At 42.2% G+C, this 23,711-nt stretch overlaps 2 protein-coding genes and 1 pseudogene across 3 annotated transcripts; 2 read left to right on the top strand and 1 right to left on the bottom strand.

The window, feature by feature from the left end:
* Positions 1 to 1,946: 1,946 nt before the first annotated feature.
* Positions 1,947 to 4,880, top strand: LOC136708046 (ependymin-like). Its single transcript, XM_066682307.1, has 6 exons — positions 1,947 to 2,019; positions 2,132 to 2,166; positions 2,368 to 2,502; positions 2,666 to 2,852; positions 4,566 to 4,653; positions 4,754 to 4,880. The coding sequence occupies exons 1-6, from the start codon at positions 1,947 to 1,949 to the stop codon at positions 4,878 to 4,880; spliced, it is 645 nt and encodes a 214-aa protein (XP_066538404.1).
* A 997-nt stretch (positions 4,881 to 5,877) lies between these two features.
* On the bottom strand, positions 5,878 to 8,026 carry LOC136708045 (polyadenylate-binding protein 1A-like; annotated as a pseudogene).
* A 4,568-nt stretch (positions 8,027 to 12,594) lies between these two features.
* Positions 12,595 to 23,456, top strand: twsg1b (twisted gastrulation BMP signaling modulator 1b). 2 transcript variants are annotated; one of them, XM_066683489.1, is made up of 6 exons: positions 12,595 to 12,626; positions 12,908 to 13,054; positions 14,862 to 15,022; positions 17,962 to 18,061; positions 18,648 to 18,911; positions 20,832 to 23,456. In XM_066683489.1, exons 3-6 carry the CDS (start codon positions 14,897 to 14,899, stop codon positions 21,011 to 21,013), a joined length of 672 nt encoding a protein of 223 aa, XP_066539586.1. In that variant the 5' UTR covers positions 12,595 to 12,626; positions 12,908 to 13,054; positions 14,862 to 14,896; the 3' UTR covers positions 21,014 to 23,456. The 2 variants fall into 2 exon arrangements, with proteins under 2 accessions (XP_066539586.1, XP_066539587.1); XM_066683490.1 differs by lacking the exon at positions 12,595 to 12,626 and having other exon boundaries at positions 12,905 to 13,054.
* The last annotated feature ends 255 nt before the right edge of the window (positions 23,457 to 23,711 follow it).

Raw genomic sequence — 23,711 nt, 5'->3', positions numbered from 1 at the left:
ACTTTTAGAACAACCAATTAACAACCAATTAACTGTAGAAGGAAACAGGACACACAAAGAGGGGGAGCCCCACATTGTTGGGTATTTTTTGTAGAATGAAAAAAAAAGAAAATCTGGGATTTTGTTAATCCTCCTGACTCTCTATTAATAGATAAAATTATCAAAAAAAGTACATTGTTTTTCATTCATTATCTGTAACCATTATCCAGTTCAGGGTCGCGGTGGGTCCAGAGCCTACCTGGAATCATTGGGCGCAAGGCGGGAATACACCCTGGAGGGGGCGCCAGTCCTTCACAGGGCAACACACACTCGCCCATTCACACCTATGGACACTTTTTGAGTCACCAATCCACCTACCAACGTGTGTTTTTGGACTGTGGGAGGAAACCGGAGCACCCGGAGGAAACCCACGCGGACACAGGGAGAACACACCACACTCCTCACAGACAGTCACCCGGAGGAAACCCACGCGGACACAGGGAGAACACACCAAACTCCTCACAGACAGTCACCCGGAGGAAACCCACATGGACACAGGGAGAACACACCACACTCCTCACAGACAGTCACCCGGAGCGGGAATCAAACCCACAACCTCCAGGTCCCTGGAGCTGTGTGACTGCGACACTACCTGCTGCACCACTGTGCCGCCACTGACCAACTTGACTGTATTATATAAGTATGCACAAAATAAACATTTTGATTAAAAAAAAAACTAAAAAAAGTTGCGACAAATAAAAAAGTGAAATGTTTGAATTTTAATACATTTACTCAATGACAACATTAGAAGACCTTTCTTTGTATTAACAAAACACACACATTTTACAGAAAATCCTCTTTTCCCCTAAAACAGTGTTGAGAGAAACTTGTCAGAAAATAGACCTAATTTAGTTTTTCACACTGTTTAACTTTGATTAAGTTTAGTTTTAATACATGTAGCTTATTCCAATCCACATGCTTATTGTCAGCTGTGCTATATCACTACATTTGTCAAAGTCAAGTCAAAAACATTTGTAATCCAGAAAATGTGGAACAGATAAAGATATGTACTCAATGCATACAGTACACAAGGGAGTGGACAACACAGTGACTGAAAGAGTAGCTGACTAACTCCACATGCATTGTTATGTAAGTGAAGGCTCAGATTGTACTTTGCTTCTTAGTCCTGAGCATGACTCTTCTAACCTTGTATATTGCTGTAGGGCATTTATTAATTTTCAGACAGTATGTAGGGTGGTACGGTGGTGCAGCAGGTAGTGTCGCAGTCACACAGCTCCATGGTTGTGGGTCCAAGTCCCACTCTGAGTGACTGTCTGTGAGGAGTTGGTGTGTTCTCCCTGTGTCTGCATGGGTTTCCTCTGGGTGCTCCGGTTTCCTCCCACGGTCCAAAAACACACATTGGTAGGTGGACTGGCGACTCAAAAGTGTGATTGTGTTCCTGCCTAGCGCCCATTGATTGTAGGCTCCAGACCCACCGCGACCCTGAACTAGATAAGCGGATACAGATAATGAATAAATGAATTATTCTGTTTAAAATTACATTCAGTTAGATTGTTGGATTAGTGCTGGTTCTCTTCTGGCATAATTAATTATTGAAGTTATTCCAATCAATAATATGATTCATAAATATAATAATACTTCAGTGTCAGTGCAACTACATTTAATTCTACATTTAATTTACCTAAGTGCCACACTGTTCTTTGTAATTAAAGTGCTATCTCTGTTAGCCAAGTTCAATGCTACTTCACTGATGATTAATGCATTTGCTTTATCAAAAATGCATAACCAGGTATATTTACATTCCTTATCACTTTTTAATACAATGGCATTTAGACGTGTGCATTGCCTTTGCTCTGGCCCACCCATGTGAATGAAACAATGAAAGTCTCACCTGTTTTCTCATATATAAGAGAGACTTGTGTTAGGACACCCTCAGTTTCTTCAACATGAAGCTCCTTATTTTGTTCTCCTTCTGTTCATGCCTGGCACTGAATGCCTGTGCACAGCCTCCTCGATGTGGTAAATATTCATCTAAAACAACTGAGAGTTAGGTAGAGGTAATTGTACAATAGTCGAATTTATTTCAGGACATTGTTATTCATTTGAGATTATCTAACATCTTTGATTTCAGCGACACCTCCACTGTTGGTTGGAAGCCTGGGAATAGTGAGTTACATTTAAATAACTGAAAATTATTACTGCATGAGGCCTACCTAAGAACTCCTTGTTGCTCTGCATACTGTTCCTGCATAAAATGATAATCAAATACCAGTTTGCTGTGTGTAGAGCAGTCGATTTTTCTATTACACCAATACCTGTGATAAATTACATCCTTTATTTCTGTCTGATTGTTCTGTGTTTCTGTAGACTGGGAAAGATGGCACCTTCAGGTCCTTTGGACAGTATGCGTATGATGCTGTGAGTGAGCAGATTCGTTTCAAAGATGAAGGGTCATTTAACAACAAGCCCTTTTCCATAGACCTACTCATGCATTTCAAACAGGTAATGTACAACCACTGCCACTATTTCTCTCTCTCTCTCTCTCTCTCTCTCTCTCTCTCTCTCTCTCTCTACCTCTTATTGTACTCTTTAGTGAATCTTGGATACATATTGTATATCTACTGCTCATGCTTGTGGCATGAAAACAGGAATCTTTGCTTTGCAGGGATTTGTTTATGAGATTGACTCCACCAAATCCACCTGTAAGAAATATAAGCTGAAAAGCACCTTCCATCCCATGCGGATTCCAACAAATGCAAAATTTCTGGGGGAAGTCATTTTGGGAACTTCGTCCATCCCTCAAATGGGTCTGCAGGTCACCAGCTGGGAAGGAGAGGAGACAGATATAGCAGGTAGGAATGCCAGGTGTTTAAAAATTGTCCTGTGATAAAGGAGCCCACTGGTGGGTGTTAGCACACTCAGTGTATATTTTTAACATGTACATTTAAAAAAAAATCTAAAAATGTTTTACTGTTGCAACAAAATCTTGAAATTGTTTTTCAGACTTTTCATTTTTCACATATTTTTAGAACTCAAGTTGCTACTGTGATAGGATCTCATGAAAAATTGGGGAAAAATAATTAATAAATAAAATGTTGTTAAGTGTAACTAATATTGATGTTGTTGTGAATGCAAAGCAATTGAATTATGGATTTACAAGTCCATCTCAATAAACACCTTCAAAAATGTATTTCGGGCAGCACGGTGGCGCAGCAGGTAGTGTCGCAGTCACACAGCTCCATGGGCCTGGAGGTTGTGGGTTTGATTCCTGCTCCGGGTGACTGTCTGTGAGGAGTGTGGTGTGTTCTCCCTGTGTTTGCGTGGGTTTCCTCCGGGTGACTGTCTGTGAGGAGTGTGGTGTGTTCTCCCTGTGTCTGCGTGGGTTTCCTCCGGGTGACTGTCTGTGAGGAGTGTGGTGTGTTCTCCCTGTGTCTGCGTGGGTTTCCTCCGGGTGACTGTCTGTGAGGAGTGTGGTGTGTTCTCCCTGTGTCCGCGTGGGTTTCCGCTCCGGTTTCCTCCCACAGTCCAAATACACACGTTGGTAGGTGGATTGGCGACTCATGAATGTGTGTGTGTCTGTGTTGTCCTGTGAAGGACTGGCGCCCCCTCCAGGGTGTATTCCGCCTTGCGTCCAATGATTCCGGACCCACCGCGACCCTGAACTGGATAAGGGATAATGGATGACTGTATGAATGAATGAAAAATGTATTTCACTAATTCAGTTCAGAAAGTGAAACTCATTATATAGATGCATTACAATATTAATCAACAACATTTAAATAAATAAACACTTGAAATAGATCACTGTTTGTATATCTATATTAGTATGTACCTGTAATGCCCTTTGTGGAGTATGTTATTAAACATGAGTGTGTGAGTGAGTGAGTAGTGGGCAGTACTCACTATGTTACTCACTAAAATGTTAACATTTTCTTTGCTATTTTTAATCAAAAAGCTTCCAAGTAAACACATATGTATGGAAATTAGGTTGCAAAAACTTACTTACACTTATATGGTGCCTTTCTAGATACCCAAGGACGCTTTACAATCCACACTGCTCAGAACGCTCAGAACACTCAATCCACACACACACTGGTGAAAAGCGGCAGCCAAACGTGCACAGTGTACTCTCGACCAGGAACGACCGTCCACCTGGAGGACTGCATCGGGCACTAGGGTTTCACTCAGGACAGAGCGCCAGTCCATATCTTGGCACACACACATTCACTCAAACACCAGGACAGTTATAAGAGAAGCCAATTCACCTACCTTCCATGTTTTGACTGTGGGAGGAAACTGGAGACCCTGGAGGAAACCCACACAGACACAGGGAGAACATGGAAACTCCACCCAGATGGGACTTGAACCCAAGATCCCAGCGCTGAGAGGCGAACGTGCTCACCACTAAGCACCGTGCTCTTGTGAAAATGGAACAAGAAAAATGAAAGATTTGTGACTTCAGGTCACAGAGTAAATCCCAGAGCAAAGAAATAAAATACTAGAATAATTTAAGATATTAATATAAGACGTAAGCTGAAAGAAGGACCTGTTGTGCTCTTTTTCAGCAAAGTACCTTCTCACCTTCACGGACTACACCTGCCTGCCAGTCTCCGCTGTGGTCCACACTAAGGAATTTGGGTGGTTGACCGTGGGGTTAGTAGGAATTTCTTTCCACTTTTTAATTCTAACATTTTAATAATGAATCCTCCCTGTCTGAATACTCACATAATTCTGTTCCTTTTATAAATCTCAGCTTCTTCAACCAGCTTCTTGGCATCCTGGACCCCATGTCCTTCGTCCCTCCTAGTTTCTGTGATACAGATGCAGAGGCGAACCTGCCTGTGACAGATTTCTTCAGTGTCCTGACCTCTTCCAAATAAAAAGCCCTTACATATCTGAGATATATTACTTCACTAGAATGACGTAGATTTGATTTTTAGAAAGAATTTTTATAGTAGAAATGCTGATTCTAGATCACACCAACATTTTATTGATTTGTTTCCATCATAAAATTTGTCCTTGAAGCTCAGAGTTTTCTTAAACATACGTCTGACAAACCTCATATAACAGTTGTTGAGTTTAAGAGTCGTGACCACTCTGCATAGGTGTCTATTTAATTTATAAATGATGATTAGTTGCAACAAAACAAACAATATAAATCAAAGCATATTTACAGCATTTTCATAACCTGTACATGGTGTAGCCCATTTCCACTCGTACTCAATCTAACAGCACATACATCCACTTCCATATTTTCACACTGGTAATAAAGTATAATAACAACGATGTAGTCTTCCGTTTTCTTTCTTTCAGTCCAAAAACATAACGCTAATTTAGTGTCGCAGTCACACAGCTCCAGGAACCTCCAGGAGTCCTGCTCCGGGTGACTCTGAGGAGTTTGGTGTTCTCCTCCATGGGGAGTGCTCTGGTTTCCTCACACAGTCCAAAAACACACGTTGGTATGTGAATTGGTGACCCTGAACTGGATGAGCGCTTACAGACCATGAATGAATGTGTTATTTTTATGAATGAATGACCTTATTTTATTTTGATAATTTTTTTGTAAAAAAAACTTCCTCCTGATCAGGTTTGCAGTGGGTCTGAAGCCCACAGGAGTAAAATAAACAACTATCCTTCACGCTGTGTGTGATCTGAGGAGCAGAAGTAAAGAAACATTAGCAATGTTTACTCTTTAATGATCAAGAAAAGAGAAGCCCATTTAATTTTTTTTCAAATACATTTGTTATTGCTGAGTTTCTTCTTTCACAGAAGGAACTGCAGAGCTGTTTATATGTTCCAGGGCAGCTTCTTTTGTCTGGTGCTTCTGGAGAACGACTATAATTTGTTCTACATTTAATTGTAGGGCCTTAGGAGTCTTCAGCAAGTGTAGTATCTCTGAATATTCCATCTCCAGCAGAAGGCTGGAGATTTCCTCTGCTTGTGTGGGGAGTATGTCCTAAACCGGGGAAGAACATGCTTCTCAAGCATCTGCTTCTCCTCCTGATAGGACGGGAGAACTGCCACTGCTTCTTCTACCATAGAGTGTAGAGCTTCAGCAGGTTCTAGCAGATGGAGAATCTCTGACTTGTCCAGCTCCAGCAGCAGGCCAGTGATCTTTGATGGTCTGGTAGGATGAATGTTTTGGACGAGAGGATACAGACGATCACAGAGCGATGGCCAATATGGAGGCAGTTAGAGTCTCCTGACCCTTCTAATGTACGGCACACTGGTGCAAAATCTCATGTATTCATTCATTCATTATCTGTAACCCTTATCCAGTTCAGGGTCGCGGTGGGTCCAGAGTCTACTTGGAATCATTGGGCGCAAGGCGGGAATACACCCTGGAGGGGGCGCCAGTCCTTCACAGGGCAACACAGACACACACACATTCACTCATACACTCACACCTACGGACACTTTTGAGTCGCCAGTCCACCTACCAACGTGTGTTTTTGGACTGTGGGAGGAAACCGGAGCACCTGGAGGAAACCCATGCCGACACGGGGAGAACACACCAACTCCTCACAGACAGTCACCCGGAGCAGGAACCGAACCCACAACCTCCAGGCCCCTGGAGCTGTGTGACTGCGACACTACCTCACACTCGGTGTGAGTGTGTGTTGCCCTGTGAAGGACTGGCGCCCCCTCCAGGGTGTATTCCTGCCTTGCACCCAAAGATTTCAGGTAGCCTCTGGACCCACCATGACCCTGAACTGGATAACAGTTACAGATAATGAATGAATGAATGGACTAGGGTGGACATATGGTCCACAGACAGGGGAACTTTACCTGTGTCTTTTTGTCCTCGTGCTTAGGTTTCAGTCTTGGCGAACAATTGTTCTGTAGCTCTTTGATTACGGGAGCTCTACCAACAGCTGGTCTAGCACTGACTGATCAAGGTTTTCATTTGTGAAACCTTAAAGTTGGAGAGGGTGACACACCAGAGATTTTGTAGGTGAACTTCATTGAAAATGGTCTGAAAGTGCTTTTGACCCACGCTTTGTGTGATCCAGTGTGTGTTGGAGTGGAGCTGCACCAAGTGACCACTGGCGTTCCGAGCACAGGGGACGGCAGTTATGATGTGTCCAAATTGCAGGGCAGGAGGGAAGCAGTTGGGGGTAGGATGGGGAATGGGGCAGGAGTTTTTGATCCTTTGCATAAAGTGCATGTTAAGGTGGGCCTTGTGCTCCTCTTTGGTTTGAGCCACGGCAACATACAAGCCATGATTCTTCCCTTCATCTCAATCAAGGTCTTGGTGGCATTCTCCAAGGAAGAAAAAAGACACAAATCCACGGTCTCCATCCTTCATCACTTTAGCGCTGGTGATAATCCTGAATGGAGGAAACTCCTTTTGTAGACATTCATCATCCACATTTTTAACATAGAAGTTGACCCCATGGATTCTGGTCTTGTGATCTTCTGTAGTATACTCAAATGTGTGCTTGAGTACTGATACCCTCTCACTTTTCTTCAGGGATCTTTCTACGTAAATCTGCCTTTCATTTAATTCGGCCCCATTAAATTCCTCCACAGCCCTTTGTGCACGCTCATGCTTCTCAAAGTTGACAAACCAAAGCCCTTGGATTTTCCAATTTCATTGGTCATCACCCTCCAAAGCCTCCTCCAGTCTGGAATAGTTTATGTCTGCTCCAGAGTTTTTGATGAAAACACTGATAAACAGCTTTGCTTTGACTTCTCTTTCGGCCTCACGTTTCTTCAGAGTTTTGAGGTGCTCAATGCACACTTTGCAGTCATTGAGGAACATACTATTCAGTTTCCTGATGGTTTGCTCTGCAGCCTCAAGAGTCTCAAAGTGGACAATAGCATAGCACTTAGAGCCATCCTCATCACAGACCACCTTGCTGGAAAGGATGTTTCCAACGACAGAGCAAGTGTCAAACAGGGTGTAGCTGTCTATAAACTTGTCCAAGTTGATGATGTTGCCAATGCCACTCTTCTTCAGAGAGGGGTCTCTCTGGGAACACGTGACTCGCATTGATCTGCCATTGATCACATGAAAATTCATCATATGGAACAACCCCAAGACATTATCTTTTAAACTGAATGTGTACTGACTCAAACTGAACAGTACAAAGCACCATTGGTGATAGCCAGAATTCACTCACTCACTCTGCTTAACGCTGCCTTTTCACGTCTTAAAGTATCGTCTTAAAGTTATTTTACATCTCTCCCTTTCTTTATAGATAAAATTTCCTCAAACTGTTTAGCTTTCAGGGTGGCACGGTGGCGCAGCAGGTAGGTGTCGCAGTCACACAGCTCCAGGGACCTGGAGGTTGTGGGTTTGATTCCCGCTCCGGGTGACTGTCTGTGAGGAGTTGGTGTGTTCTCCCTGTGTCCGTGTGGGTTTCCTCCGGGTGCTCCGGTTTCCTCCCTTAGTCCAAAAACACACGTTGGTAGGTGGATTTGTGACTCAAAAGTGTCTGTAGGTGTGAGTGAATGTGTGTGTCTGTGTTGCCCTGTGAAGGACTGGTGCCCAGGTAGGCTCTGGACCCACCGTGACCCTGAACTGGATAAGGGTTACAGATAATGGGTGGATGTTTAGCTTTCTTTGGACATGAATTAAGAACTCGTTATTTTAAATGTAGCATTTCCTTTCTTTAAAAAAAACATTTAAATTTTATTTTACCACGTTAACATAGCCTTGAAACACTTTTTTTAAACTTTTAAACTTTATCGACATGTGAGTATTGTGCTTGTGCGCATGTTATTATGTCCATGAATTGTTTTTTTAAGACTTAATCATTTAGTCTCTTAACCTCTGAGATATTCTTCTGATCTGCCTCTCATCTTCTTACAGTCTGGGGTGAAATTTCTGATGGAATTTGATGGCACAGCTGTTTTTGCAGAGATACACCAATGACATCATTATCATCATTATTACTGTCAGAGTCATGTGATGTTGGCAAAATTTCAGGGTTGTACCACAATTGTTTGAAGTGTGACCATGTGTCCAATCCTTTGCATCATAATGATGGTGCGCTTCACCTCTGTGGCTTTGTAAGGGTTTGAATCAAAAGAGGTCACCACTCTCGTCATTCTATACTCAGAGTGAGCAGCATGTCGTCTGTTGTCTGCATATGTTTTCATCCCCTTCTTTTTGAGAACATCTGTGTGTTGAAGTAAAGCATAGGCCTGTCATAGAATAGCTCAGCAGAGGAGATCGCAGTGGTCTGGTGATGTGTCGCTCTGTAATTCCTCAGGAATGGCTGTAGTTTCTGTTTCCATAGTATTCATTCAAGTGTTGCTACCTTATTCAGTGAGTCTCTCCACTTAAGAGTTGGCTTGTGGCCAGTATGGGGTTATTTTGCGGTGGTGGATGCCAAGGTGAGTTGTAAAAGCTGCACATTCATGACCAGAGAATGGCAGACCATTGTCTGATATTACTTCCTGTGGAATCCTCATGAGAGAATACTTTGTCCATGAGAGGTATCACCTTACGTGCAGAGGTAGATATCATTTCTTTAAAGGGAAATCTAGAGAAGTCATCTAAAATGACAAGGAGATGTTCTCCTGAAGGAAGTGGACCACAAAAGTCTACCAAGATATTCTGCTATGGTCCTTGTGGTAATTCTGACATTTGTAAAGGCTGGTGGTCTGATTGTGGAGTAGATGACTGACAAGGGATACAGCTGGTGATCAGTTTCTCTGTTTGAAGGTTTTTCCTTGGAAACTAGACCTTTTCTCTGAGTAATTGTTCATCTTTATTACACCTTGATGGCCTAGTGAGCAATTCTTCACACACGAGGGGCAGTGAACACACACACAACCGGAGCAGTGGGCACCTCAGAGCCTGGTGAGCAGTTTGGGGGTTAGGTGCCTTACTCAAGGGCACTTTGGCCGTGAATTAATTTTCTCTTGCAGGTCCCAGGAATTGAACTGGTGACCCTCTGACCTCAAGTTTGCGCTTTTCTAACCTCAAGGCCATGGCTACCCCACTTGTCAGAACACCGTAATTCATCCACTCCTCTGCATAACACTGCCTTCTCACATCACTCAGATACTCCAAGTTATTGTAGTGTTATGTACTCATAATTACATATATAGGATTTTTGTTTATTTTAGTTTCACTGCCAGAACAAACCTTTAGATTTCACAGCAGAAAGAAATAAATATCCTTAATTTTCTATTTAATTTAATATGCTGAGGATTTATGTAAATTTGGACAATTTTCATTGGTTCGTTGTTATTCATAATTTACTACACACTGAAAATGATGATCGGAGGTTTCAAATTATGATAAAAAATGAAATGACAAATACGGAGATATGAGATTTTGATTGCAACTATGTCCCACAATCTTATACATGTTTATCCACCAGCCCAATACTGCTATTTTAAATTAACATTTTTGCTAAATTGTGAAACCCTGGAAGACACCATGGAGGGTGCTATTGTCTGTCACAGTGCAACACAAACTCACATATTCACTCACACACTAACACCTATGGACACTAACACCTGTGGTCGCCAGTCCACCTACCAACACGTGTTTTTGGACCATGGGAGAAAACCGGAGCACACAGAGGAAACCCACGCAGACACAGGGAGAACACACCACACTCCTCACAGAAAGTCACACAAAGTGAGGCTTGAACACAATAGCCCAGGCCCCTGGAGATGTGTGGCTGGAATTCTACCTGATGCAACATTAGATTTTAATTTTTTAATTTATCATAAGTATTATTACAGGATTGAATCTGCTGCCTTGGACTCCTAACACTTTTGCTGTTTGATCTAATTAGATCAGGGTTCTTCTCTTGGCTAAACAAAAATGCTATTAGTGCATCCACTCTAAATTTTATTCTAATTGAAGAGGTAGTGGGTGGCATGGTGGTGCAGCAGGTAGTGTCGCAGTCACACAGCTCCAGGGACCTGGAAGTTGTGGGTTCGATTCCCGCTCCGGGTGACTGTCTGTGAGGAGTTTTTGTGTTCTCCCCGTGTCCGTGTGGGTTTCCTCCGGGTGCTCCGGTTTCCTCCCACAGTCCAAAAACACACGTTGGTAGGTGGATTGGTGACTCAAAAGTGTCCGTGAATGTGTGTGTGTCTGTGTCACCCTGTGAAGGACTGGCACCCCCTCCAGGGTGTATTCCCGCCTTGCCCCCAATGATTCCAGGTGGGCTCTGTACCCACCGCGACCCTGAACTGGATAAGTGCTTACAGATAATGAATGAATGAACATTAACACTTTTTGAAGTTATGTAATAACATAATTTTGTGAGTAGGATCACACCCAAACTCCTTCTCTCAGCCCTATATATACCCTGCAAACTCATGTCATTTCCGTATCAAACAAATGTTCCCACCTCCACCCTGTCTCCAACCTTTTCTCGTATTCCTCTATCCAACGGTGGTCAGGCTTCATACGCATTCATAAGCCACTCTGAACTCCTCCCCAAAGTCTTCAGTCTAAGTTCACCTTCCCATTTCAGCCTTTAGACGTGCTCTGTACTAAAACACTTTTGACACATATCTAATTCTACAGGTCTTGATACATTTGTGGTGAATCTCACACACAAACCTGGAGCAGCCATCCCCAGTGCCCAGGGAGCAGTAGGTGGTTAGGGTGCCTTGCTAAAGACCACTTGATCACTTGATTGTAGCAGGCAGACAGTGCTGTTCACTCCCACTGTTTTTGAATTGTATTATAAATTGTTAATAAATTATAACTTGTATACTACACTCACATTGAAAGACAATCTCCGGTGAAAATAAAGTGTTTAAAATGTCCAGGTGGTGTTTATACACAAAGAACATGTACCATGAATAAGCAGTCATTTCCATGGTTGAGAATTTCCTGGGTTTTTTTTTTTTTTGTCCCAAACAGCCTCCAAATGGGCAGATACAGACAGCAACGGTTTCCAACATAATGGAATAAGGAACCAATCCTGTCAAAGTACAGGGCAGGGGTGGAGGTGTGGGTGGAGAGAGAGGTGTAGACTAATTACATATTCATAGATCCACAGGTACTGAGGGAGTTGTTTTCTTGGAAACACAGTGGCCTTATTTTTACACACCTATTTTTTTACACACACATACACACACACACACACACACACACATTAATTCATTCATTTATTCATTCATTATCTGTAAGCGCTTATCCAGTTCAGAGTCGCGGTGGGTTCAGATTCTACCTGGAATCATTGGGCGCAAGGCAGGAATACACCCTGGAGGGGGCACCAGTCCTTCACAGGGCAACACAGACACACACACACATTCACTCACACCTACGGACACTTATGAGTTGCCAATCCACCTACAACGTGTGTTTTTGGACTGTAGGAGGAAACCGGAGCACCCGGAGGAAACCCACGCGGACACAGGGAGAACACACCAACTCCTCACAGTCACCCGGAGGAAACCCACGCAGACACGGGGAGAACACACCAACTCCTCACAGACAGTCACCCGGAGGAAACCCACGCGGACACGGGGAGAACACATCAACTCCTCACAGACAGTCACCCGGAGGAAACCCACGCGGACACAGGGAGAACACACCACACTCCTCACAGACAGTCACCCGGAGGAAACCCAGGCGGACACGGGTAGAACACACTAACTCCTCACAGACAGTCACCCGGAGGAAACCCACGCGGACACGGGTAGAACACACTAACTCCTCACAGACAGTCAACTGGATGCAAAAGCTAGTTTTAGGAATTTGTACCATGAGTGTATTGGAACATTTATAGAAAAAAAATGCAATTGAGAATAAAGATTGAAATGTAAATTAAATATAATTAGTTTTACTACAAAAATGTATTGGCCAAAGTAGGGGCGGTCAGTGTGATATTATAACATTAGGGGGTGGTGTGTGGGCGTTTGTATTTATGAGGTTTGTGTGATGCAAAACTGTATCTGTGAGTGTGTGTGTCCCTTTAAGACGAACTCCTGCTGTTGCCTCGCTTTGTGAAGAGATAGGGATAGAGAGAGAGACTGACTAAATTACATAGAAAAAAGTTGGAGTAAACACGGAGACCCCAGCTCAAAGTCTTTCCCAAACGCCACGGAGACCTCGTTTTTGGAGACGGTAAGTTTTAAGCGCCTCTTTTTAATTCTGTGATGGTCTTGTTTGGTCGCATATTTTGAAACAACAGAGCGAACAAGGGAGTTTCTCTCCTTTCTCTTCTGCTCCTTTTCTTCCCATGAAGGAAGGTGGGCAGCGTGTGGTCACTCTCTCTGCGCCTGTTACAGAAAGAATAGGGGTTTTTAAAAGGTAAGAGAGCATTGTTTGTAATGAAGATGAACTATCTCCAAAGGAGAGAACAGGACTTGTTCGGCTCAGACTCTCGAACATGAGAAAGGAATTATATTGAAATTAGATCTCAACTCTCTTTAGATGTTCTGCCAAAGGCCTGCGTAGGTTTAACCAAAGCGAGCTCTGCTTTTCACTCACTCATTAACATAACACTGAAGGCGGGAAGTGTGGTCTGTTATCTTTTTCACATGTGGTAATGTTTCCTCTCCTCGAGATGCCATTTTGAAGTTCGCCTCAAAGTATACAAACGCTTTATTGTCTTCTTTCACCAAATAATACGTCATTCCTATGTTAAACACGAGTTCTCTCCTCTAAAAAGACATTTTAGGAAGTTTTCCACCTTTTTTCCACCTAGCTGCTCCATTAGGAAAAACTGCAGTCCGCCGCTTTGATGGTGTTGCCCTCATTAGCATAACAATAAGAGTCTGTTGGCTGTCTCCTCTCACCTGAGTGTTAAAGGGCCCATTTCAGGGCTCAACCATTTTGGAAAAACATCTTAATGCGGGTTTTCTGATTGTTATTTAAATTTTTAGGCCTAGGTTTGCTATTATTTCCACCGAAATGGAAACTGGACGTGTTGCAGTAAGGCTGCATTTTAGTTGACACTGAGGTAGTGGTTGTGATGTCACTTGCACAGTTTGTTTTCTTGCTTCTGAGCTCATTTCCAGACACAAGCTCTGTGTTTTTAGTTTAAACTAGGGTGACCAGACGTCCTCTTTTACTCGGACATGTCCTCTTTTTTAGACTTAAAAAAAATGTCCGGGCGGAATTTCACAAACGTTTTTGTTTTTCTAGAGTTTACATAGAACTTCGAGAAGCGTTTCGTTCATAAACTAGTCCCGCCCTCCCCTACTCCGATTGGTTCGCTTGAGTGAGAAGGGGGCGTGGTGAAGTAGTCTAAAGTCTTCGGATTGGACGGTCTGACTGTAGAGCTACCGTTATTGGTCGATAACCTTCTCTGTAAACATTTAATTGGTCAGTCTGCAGGTCAGTAGTCGTCCACCCCCCCCCCCCCCAGTAGTCCATTCGTCACACTGCATACTTCATTAACTAGAAAGTCTAATTAGACTTATTTTCATGCTGATTTTCAAAAGTCAGGACCACCACAGAAAAGTATGATTTGGGTGGTGGCTCATTCTCAGTGCTTGTGGGTGTCATGACACAGTGTAACCATACATATAGCAAATGGTGCTGATATAAACAATGACGTTGAGTCTAGTGTAAATAAAGTGAAGTTTTTCTGATCTGTGGACTAGACAAAGATTATACTTGGCATAAGCTTTCTGTGGATGATAGGGGAGAACTAACTCAACACAAATGTGTTGATTTCTGTGACCTCACATAAACAGAGAATTCAAGCTTATTTTACATAACTGGGCTGCTTTTAAATGAGAATGAACAGTTTGCATCAATGTCCATTTCACAAAAAACTTTTAAAGCCCCTCCCCCACATATTCCCATTCTACATTCTGCTGATTGGCTGCAAACTTGTACACTTTAATCAAAGCCACTTTTCTTTAAAATGCCAATGGGTACAAATGATTTAAAGAAGTTTCTGGTGCTTGTGCTACTTCCTCAGTTGACCCAGGCTGGAGGAGGTTTGTCCGTGGCGGGATGCAGCCCACCCAGGCACACGTCTCCCTCTTCTCTGCACTGCTGCTCCTCTTGTCTTTTCTTTCTTTTTCTGCTGCCTGTAATAAAGCCTTATGTGCCAGTGATGTCAGCAAGTGTCTGATCCAGGTAAGTTCCATATAACACATTATCTGAGCTTTTCTGTCAGCCCTGGTTCATATTTTATTTTTAGAACTGCATTCAGTTGTTTTAATTGCTTGTGGTTTAGTACTGTGGCTGTGCAAATGATTTCCCCATATTATGGAAGCCTGGGATTGCAGCCTGTGGCAATAAAAGCTTCAATCTAAAATTTATGGAGCCATTTTGCATGACTACATCATGTTTATAGTGTGTTCCTTCAGACTGCCAAAGATAAAATCTTGCTTTTTTTTAAAATCCAGCTGCAGATGATCTTATCAAGCTATTTACGTCTGTTAAATCTGGTTAGTTATGCTTTGTTTCTCTGAGCTAATGTTAAAAGAGAAATATTCCCAAAATGATTCCTTCATTTTCAGAAAACCTGCAGGTGTAATCTGTGTGAACCGAGTGCACAAAAGTGTTTTAGTTTTAAACGGCTGTAGTGATATTCAGTATGCTGGAAAGGCCAGACTTATCCAGGTCCTCTGTTGTTCATGGTGGAGGTGAGACTGGTTTTTTTTTTTCCGCGTCAGTGTGCACATCTGGAATGTGAACTCTACTTAGAGCTCCTCCTGCTGTTCTGAAGGCAGCTTGAGGTTGCGCAGTGCACTTCAGATTCACAACACTCACACTTCATCAGGATCAGCTAAGTGCAATTCACTTAAAAGATGGCGACACTCACAATCCATTAGTATCAGCTTAGTGCTGTTCTACAGAATCTACGAGCATGTACTCATACTTAATTAACGTCAGCCAACGCGGACCAGGTTCGCCCAGTGCACCAACGTTAATGATCACATCAGTGTTTCAAAAATAATTACAGTGAAAATACTTCACTTGGTTAAGAAAACATGAAGGAATTTCTTTTCAAAAGTTTGCAGAATCTTACGGAATATAACAAATTAATAACAAAATGAGGAACAAATGGAGGCCATTTGAGCTGTGGATTATAAAAATGAATACATTTTATTCCTTTGAAAACGCATGGTTTCTTTGAACATGTCAATTATTTGCCTGAGTCAGATTTTTGTGTTTTTATTTCCAAGAAAATTGTCTGTCTATTTATATACTGGTGTTTTTGGATAATCAACTTCCAAACTGGATATTTGGATTTTAAAGCAAGTTGAGGACTACAATGGAAAAAAAACAGATTCATTTTCTGCTGTTTAAAGACAACTGACAAATACATTGACTAATTCAGATGTATAATACCATAACATTTTGAAACTATCTCATGTTTCTACACGGCGTCACAGTGGAGCAGCAGGTAGTGTCACAGTCACACAGCTCCAGTAACCTGGAGGTTGTGGGTTCGAGTACTGCTCTGCGTGACTGTCTGTAAAGAGTGTGGTGTGTTCTCCCTGTGTCTGCATGGGTTTCCTCCCACAGTCCAAAAACACACGTTGGTAGGTGGATTGGCGACTCAAAAGTGTCCGTAGGTGTGAGAGTGTGAGTGAATGTGTGTGTTGCCCTGTGAAGGACTGGCGCCCCCTCCAGGGTGTATTCCCGCCTTGCGCCCAATGATTCCAGGTAGGCTCTGGACCCACCGCGACCCTGAACTGGATAAGGGTTACAGATAATGAATGAATGAATGTTTGTACAACCCTTGTTTATATAAAGTTTGTAGAGCAACCAATGGAATGCAGTCTGTAATTGTAGAACTGCAGAGGGCTTGTTTGGCTAGTGGAACTCATAAAATGGGCACTGAGTTAGGAACAAGGAGGTATTTTTTTTAATGTTATGGCTGATCAGTGTGCTTCATTAGTCACAACAAATCTTTGTATTATTAAAAACAAAATATGGTAACTTTACTGGAAAAAGGGCCACAACCTACATTTTACTCCTGTGAAGAGCAGCTGGGATTTTTGGAAAACGTTAAAGGTGTTATTATGAAATTTATGAACTGTAAAATATTTACAGATGGTAGGCTGTAAATTCATTGCTGTGTGTCCATGCCTCCAGCATAATTTTAGCTGTTGTTCACTGTTCACATATCCGCTGTCACTCAGATTGTGAAGGAAGCTTATAGTTGAGGCTGTGTATTCAGTCAGTTCATAGCTGGATGAAGTGTTAGGTTCTAACACACAATAGGAAGCATGATGAAATCAGCCTTGTAAGCACACTGCAAGCTAAATTAAGAAACGTGATATGAGGTGAGCTCAGTCTTACTGTACTGTTCAGGTTTTTGACCTGAGAGCTGTGTTGTGTTTAGTTTTATCTCATGACTTTTAAAATCCATTTGGTCATCAGTGATGCACCTAAAACCGTACTCTGTTCATCAGAAAACGTGTTTAGTAGTTAATACTAAGAACAAACATTCATTTAAGGCCTTAAAAGGTTGGATGTAACTCTGCACCTTCAGCTTGTAGAACTATGAATAAGCATTTAGTTCAGTCATTAATTCATTTTCTGTAACCTGGAATCATTAGGCGCAAGGCGGGAATACACCCTGGAGTGGGCACCAGTCCTTCACTGGGCAAACCACACACACTTTTGAGTCACCAATCCACCTACAAACGTGTGTTTTTGGGCTGTGGGAGGAAACAGGAGCACCCAGAGGAAACCCACGCGGACACAGGGAGAACACACCACACTCCTCACAGACAGTCACCCGGAGTGGGAATCAAACCGACAACCTTCAGGTCCCTGGAGCTGTGTGACTGCGACACAACCTGCTACACCACCATGCCACCCATTTAGTCCCCGCATCATAACCCCTATCCCACATGTTTATTGGATATGTTCTTTAGGTTTGTGATGTATGAAAGACTGGCTGTCTGATTTCGCCTTTTAGAGACAGTCTTTGCAGTTGCAAGCCACAAATGCTCAGCCACGAAGGCTGCTTATTTCACACATGATTCTAGTCACATAAACAACACCCAACTGACATGTTCTATAACAGAAAAATCAAACCTTGTTTTGATTGACAGGAGCTGTGCCAGTGTCGGCCATCAGATGGTAACTGCTCGTGCTGTAAGGAGTGTATGCTGTGTCTGGGCACTCTGTGGGAGGAATGTTGTGACTGTGTAGGTGAGTGTGAGCCTGCTGTCTGAACCCAGAACAAAATATCACCCAGGAATAAGGAGCTATTTGGTTCTAGGTTCAGAACAAAATGTCTAGTTCCAATTGAATTCACTGCAGAATGAGAAGTCAGTCCTTTCTTTATAAATAATGTCCTCTAAAAATGTTTTTCTCCCTGACATATTTATGGAACTTGCTTGTTCCATGATGGTCACGCACCTAGCAATTTTCAGAGGAATGTTTTTGGGATTGACTCCATGTTTTCTCTAGCTGCACTTCACTGTGGGGAAACCCCATGGTAGAAATGTTCATCCTTGCTGTTGCAAAAGTCTAGTAACCTAATCCTTAGTAAAATATGCCAGTGCTATCCTATTTCTTTTCAACTGCTTTATTAACTTAGTTATATGGTGGGAAGCTTGTCTATTGTTTTGTTCTTTCTCTTACTCCTTTGAGAAAATATGGATGTTGTAACCAGCTGCATGTTTTGAATGTCTCACTGTTTGAATGCACCTCATGCTGCTCCTACTCTTCTTGTTTGAGGGTACATCTCTGTTTTTAATCACAGCTGTGTTTGCTTTGTCCTGTTACCTCTCAGGCATGTGCAACCCGAAGAACTACAGCGACACGCCCGCCACCTCCAAGAGCACAGTGGAGGAGCTCTACAGACCCATCCCCTCACTCTTCAGAGCACTCACTGAAGGAGAAGCCCCCATCAACATGATGGTGGTGTCGTTTCCTGTGGCTGAGGAGCTCTCTTACCATGAGAACCTGGTGTCCTTCTTAGAGACTATGGAGGACCAGCACCAGAACATATCTCTTCCTGGCAACAGTATCCATGCCAGCTATGATAACAGCCCAGGTTAGACCTGCTGTTTTATACACACACCTTTATCTCCTTATCTTTAGATGTTTTGAATTTCAAAGTGGTTCGGTGCCTCTCATGTTCACATGCTGCATTAGCTCTGGAGCCCGTTGCTGTACTATTGGCAGTGAACCTGCACCTCATCTGCCTTATTAATCAGACTGCCAATGAAAGGGAGCGTAGTAGGGGTGGCGATGAGGCCCTTAAATAATATTACAATAATTCAGGGTATTTTGGTGATACAGTTTTTGGTGATATGGCAAAACACTGAAAAATACTTTTATTAAATTCAAAAACACACTACTGCAACAAAATGTTGTTTTACTATTATATTTAATATATGTAATATCTATTAATACTATTATATGGTTTTCTTTATTAAAATATTTTATAACAGATAACAGTTTCAATCATTCAGAAGTGACAACTCTGTAAACAACAGTAACTTACCAAGATTCTGATTTTGTATTAAAAAATAATAATAATTCATTCATTATCTGTAACCCTTATCCAATTCAGGGTCGCAGTGGGTCCAGAGCCTACCTGGAATCATTGGGCGCAAGGCGGGAATACACCCTGGAGGGGGCGCCAGTCCTTCACAGGGCAACACAGACACACACACACACTCACACCTACGGACACTTTGGAGTCTCCAATACACACTACCAACGTGTGTTTTTGGACCGCGGGAGGGAACTGGAGCACGCAGAGGAAACCCACGGGGACAACACACCAATTCCTCACAGACAGTCACCCGGAGCGGGAATCGAACCCACAACCTCCAGGTCCCTGGAGCTTTGTGACTGCGACACTACCTGCTGCACCACCGTGCCACCCAAAATAATAATAATGTAGCATATAAATCTACCATATCCAAAGCACAGAAGATTGAGTGTGTGCATATAAACAGTAAACATAAGCAATTATACAAAAAGTAACTATAAAGCTTCACAATAAATAACAAAACAAATACAGAATAGTTGCTGTGCTGAGTGAGAGTAGTTTATCAGTTGGGGTCAGAGCTCATTGGCTCTTGAACTCTTCTAAATTTTTGATTTTCCTCGTATTAAACCAGGTGCTTCTGCTCGAGGTGGTGAAACGGAGCAGATTCTTACATAACACCGTGGTTTATTGTACATCTGATATTTTTTAACCAAACCACCTCCTGCACTCACTCCCTTTTTTTTTACTTTTTTTATTCAAAGGAACATTCTGATTAGGATGGCACAATATAAGGTTAATTGATAATTTTATTTTATTTATTTATTTTAATTAATTTTTTGGTGGGCGGCACGGTGGCGCAGCAGGTAGTGTCACACAGCTCCAGGGGCCTGGAGGTTGTGGGTTCAATTCCTGCTCCGGGTGACTGTCTGTGAGGAGTGTGGTGTGTTTCCTCCGGGTGCTCCGGTTTCCTCCCACAGTCCAAAAACACACGTTGCAGGTGGATTGGCGACTCAAAAGTGTCCGTAGGTATGTGTGTATGTCTGTGTTGCCCTGTGAAGGACTGGCGCCCCCTCCAGGGTGTATTCCCACCTTGCGCCCAATGATTCCAGGTAGTCTCTGGACCCACCGTGACCCTGAACTGGATAAGGGTTACAGATAATGAATGAATGAATGTTTTTTTTGTTAATGCAATAATAGACTTTGCCATAGCTGCTGATTTCAAAACTAATTCAGGCAAATCATTAACTACATCAAATCAAGGATTAGTTTATGCACTTGTAATATACTGTAAAATAACATTAAAATGAGGATGTAGTGCTGTGGATATTGTCAGTACACTCATTGCCTGTCTCCGTAATAAAGAAGAAGAGTGTTTCCATAGAATTTGACTAATTTTAAAATCCAAAATTATGTTTATTAGTTTTCCTAATTGTTTATATATTCTCCTGATCTCTCTTTTTTTTGTTCCCTCAGACAACATGTGCACAGTGGTGTATTTTGATGACTGTGTGTCGATTCGTCAGTGTAAGCAGTACTGCGAATCAATGGGGGGCTCAAAATACCGCTGGTTCCACAACGCATGCTGCGAATGCATCGGCCCAGAATGTGTGGACTATGGCAGTAAAGCAGTGAAATGTATGAACTGCCTCTTCTGAATCTGGCTCTTCACAGGACTTCCAGATGTTGGGACACTCCAGTGACTGGAGGGTGCTGGAGAAACTGAGCTGAGGAAGAAAAAATAAACAGACGATACAATCATGTAAATTACAAGCCCTTGTTTATTTTATGTTTTTTGCTCTTTGTGTTAATCTTTTAATAGGTCCATAGCAAAGTTTTATATATATAAATGGGATGTGTCTTTTTATTCTTTCCTTGAATGTAGTCTCTTACATAACCAGTCATGCGTGGTATTTCTTGCTATGATTAAAAATGTAAGAAGAGGGCTGGCTTACAAAATACTGTCACGGGCTGAAGTAGTGAAGAGAGTAGTGTTGTTTTCATTAAGGATATTGTATGAACACTTAGTTTTATAAGGAATTTCAATGGACAATATAGCTGTGATCTTGCAAACATAACTTTTAACAGCCCATTGTTTTTTGCCAATTCTCTTCCTATGTGTAACTGGTGGGTTTATTTTCCTTAGTCATAAAAATTCCTCTCCATGCTGGCTCTGAGGTTTGTTTTATGAGTATCTTCTGAGTATTTGGATGTAATGCATTTTCTGCTCTTGCCTTGAGGCATTTGATGCATATGGAAGAAGGTGCTACTCTTAGAAACGTGTGCCTTCATTTTCTCTGTCTTTCAGTATCGTTTATTAAAAGACAAGGAACATTTCGGTTCTGATTCTGGAGGAACAATGTAAAGTTTGCCTGAGAAGAAACGTGTGTAGTATCTAATTTAAAGCATTAGTTGGGCATATATTTCAGCTCTAAAACACTGTACACACTGTCCTTGACGAGAGGAGTGTGGATGCTGCTTAAGTGACACTCATTTAAGGCTAGTGACTAGAAGTAATGAGACCTGACCAACACTATTCATGTGACTGGAAAATGAAAGCAGTTTAGGCAGAACTAGTTAAACTACTTAATATGTAACAATACATACAAATAACTCACTTTGATTAATTTATGGATCCTGTACTCCAAATAAATAAAATTAATAAAAAATATAAATAAAAGAGCCTGTCCAGTCAGTTAACAGGGAATCCAGAGAGTCATTCTGATTTTTGTGCTGCGTCTTATATTTTGCGGACACAGGATAGTCCTGTTCCCTCCTGTGAGTTTATCTATTAGGGTGACCAGATCTGAGATGGTGAAAAAGAGGACACGCCTCCGGGGGGAGGCGGGGAGGTAGGGTGATGAGCTCTCGCCCCTCGCTGCCGTTGTAATTCTTAGCTGAACCTGTATGTGCTTTTAGGTCATTTGCACCTTTATTTGCTACACAAAACATGGTAGTTTCTTTTTTAATTCAACGTAAACGTAACGTTGCCTGACGTAAACAAGGACTACTGACGTGCAGACTGACCAATTAAATGTTTACAGAGAAGGTTATCGATCAATAACGGTAGCTCTACAGTCAGAAGATTTTAGGCTACTTCACCACGCCCCTTTCTCAAGCGAACCAATCGGAGTAGGGGAGGGCGGGACTAGTTTGTGAACGAAACTTCTCGAAATTCTATGTAAGCTTTAGAACGGGGCGGCAACCTTTACCACTCAAAGAGCCGTTTGGACCCGTTTCACACAGTAAAGAAATCACTGGGAGCCACAAAACCTTTTTGAAATTTTACATGAAATAACACTGCATGTAACAGGGTTTTTTTTGTTGCCTTTGTGCTATGTATAAAAAACTACTGTGTTACATTTATGAAATTAATGAACGACTGCAGAAAAATGAAATAACATTTCTGCATGCAACAAAACATTTTAACACAGAAAAAAGACGTTGGGTTGACGGTTAATTAAAATACTCAATGTCTATTTGAGTCCTTGTAGTAATGGGGAAAAAACGCCAAACAACAATGCTGTCCTCTCTCTGCGTGCCGTCATTATTTTACTGGCGCCGTGCAGTCAGCTGTCAAAAGGTTCAAGGGATCAGAGGGATCAAAGAGCCGCGGGTTGCCGACCCCTGCCAGAGAAAAACAAAATGCCGGACGTTTGTGAAGTTCCGGCCGGACATTTTTTAAGTCTAAAAAAGAGAGCATGTCCGGGTAAAAGAGGACGTCTGGTCACCCTATAATAACACTACCGGTCTTGTCTTATGTGAGAGCTCAAATGAGGTTAAATGGAGAAAAATAAACTCAACGAGTGTAGAGAAATATTGATTAAATTTGGTGAAAATGAGAATGGTGAACAAAGAAAACAGCAGAAATCACTGAAAAAAAAAAGCATGTGCTCCACATTTTTTCACTGCAGTAGGCTTTTGCTGGAGTGGACAGCAAGCAACGCATCTGAATTTAAAGTAACAAGCTGAAACCAGCCCCTCTGAACAGGGCTGTCTGAAGGGGTAGAGGTCTGCTGTGCTGTTTTTTTATTTTATTTTATTCTTTTTCTTTCAGACAAAGCACATCACTGACATTTCATTAAGACCCAAGAGCTGTGTTCACACGTGGAAAAAGGGGTAGAATATGTCCCATTTAAAACCATCTATGATGCTTTTATGGAATTTTAATTAAAAACATTTTTATCACCAGCCCATGCAGCGTTGCTTGTGTCATTACAGCTAGGCCATATTTCCAGGAAGGGTTAGAAGATGTATAATGTAATAAGTGAACTGATCTACTTAACAGGTAGCACAACAGGAGGAAGTGTACAGGGTCCGGGGTTGATGGTTTGAGCTCTGCTTCAGGTCACTGTG

This window comes from Hoplias malabaricus, chromosome 10 (genome assembly GCF_029633855.1).
Source record: "Hoplias malabaricus isolate fHopMal1 chromosome 10, fHopMal1.hap1, whole genome shotgun sequence".
Classification (NCBI taxonomy): domain Eukaryota; kingdom Metazoa; phylum Chordata; class Actinopteri; order Characiformes; family Erythrinidae; genus Hoplias; species Hoplias malabaricus.
Note: the sequence above shows the minus strand (reverse complement) of the source record. Positions and strands in the feature narration are given on the sequence as shown.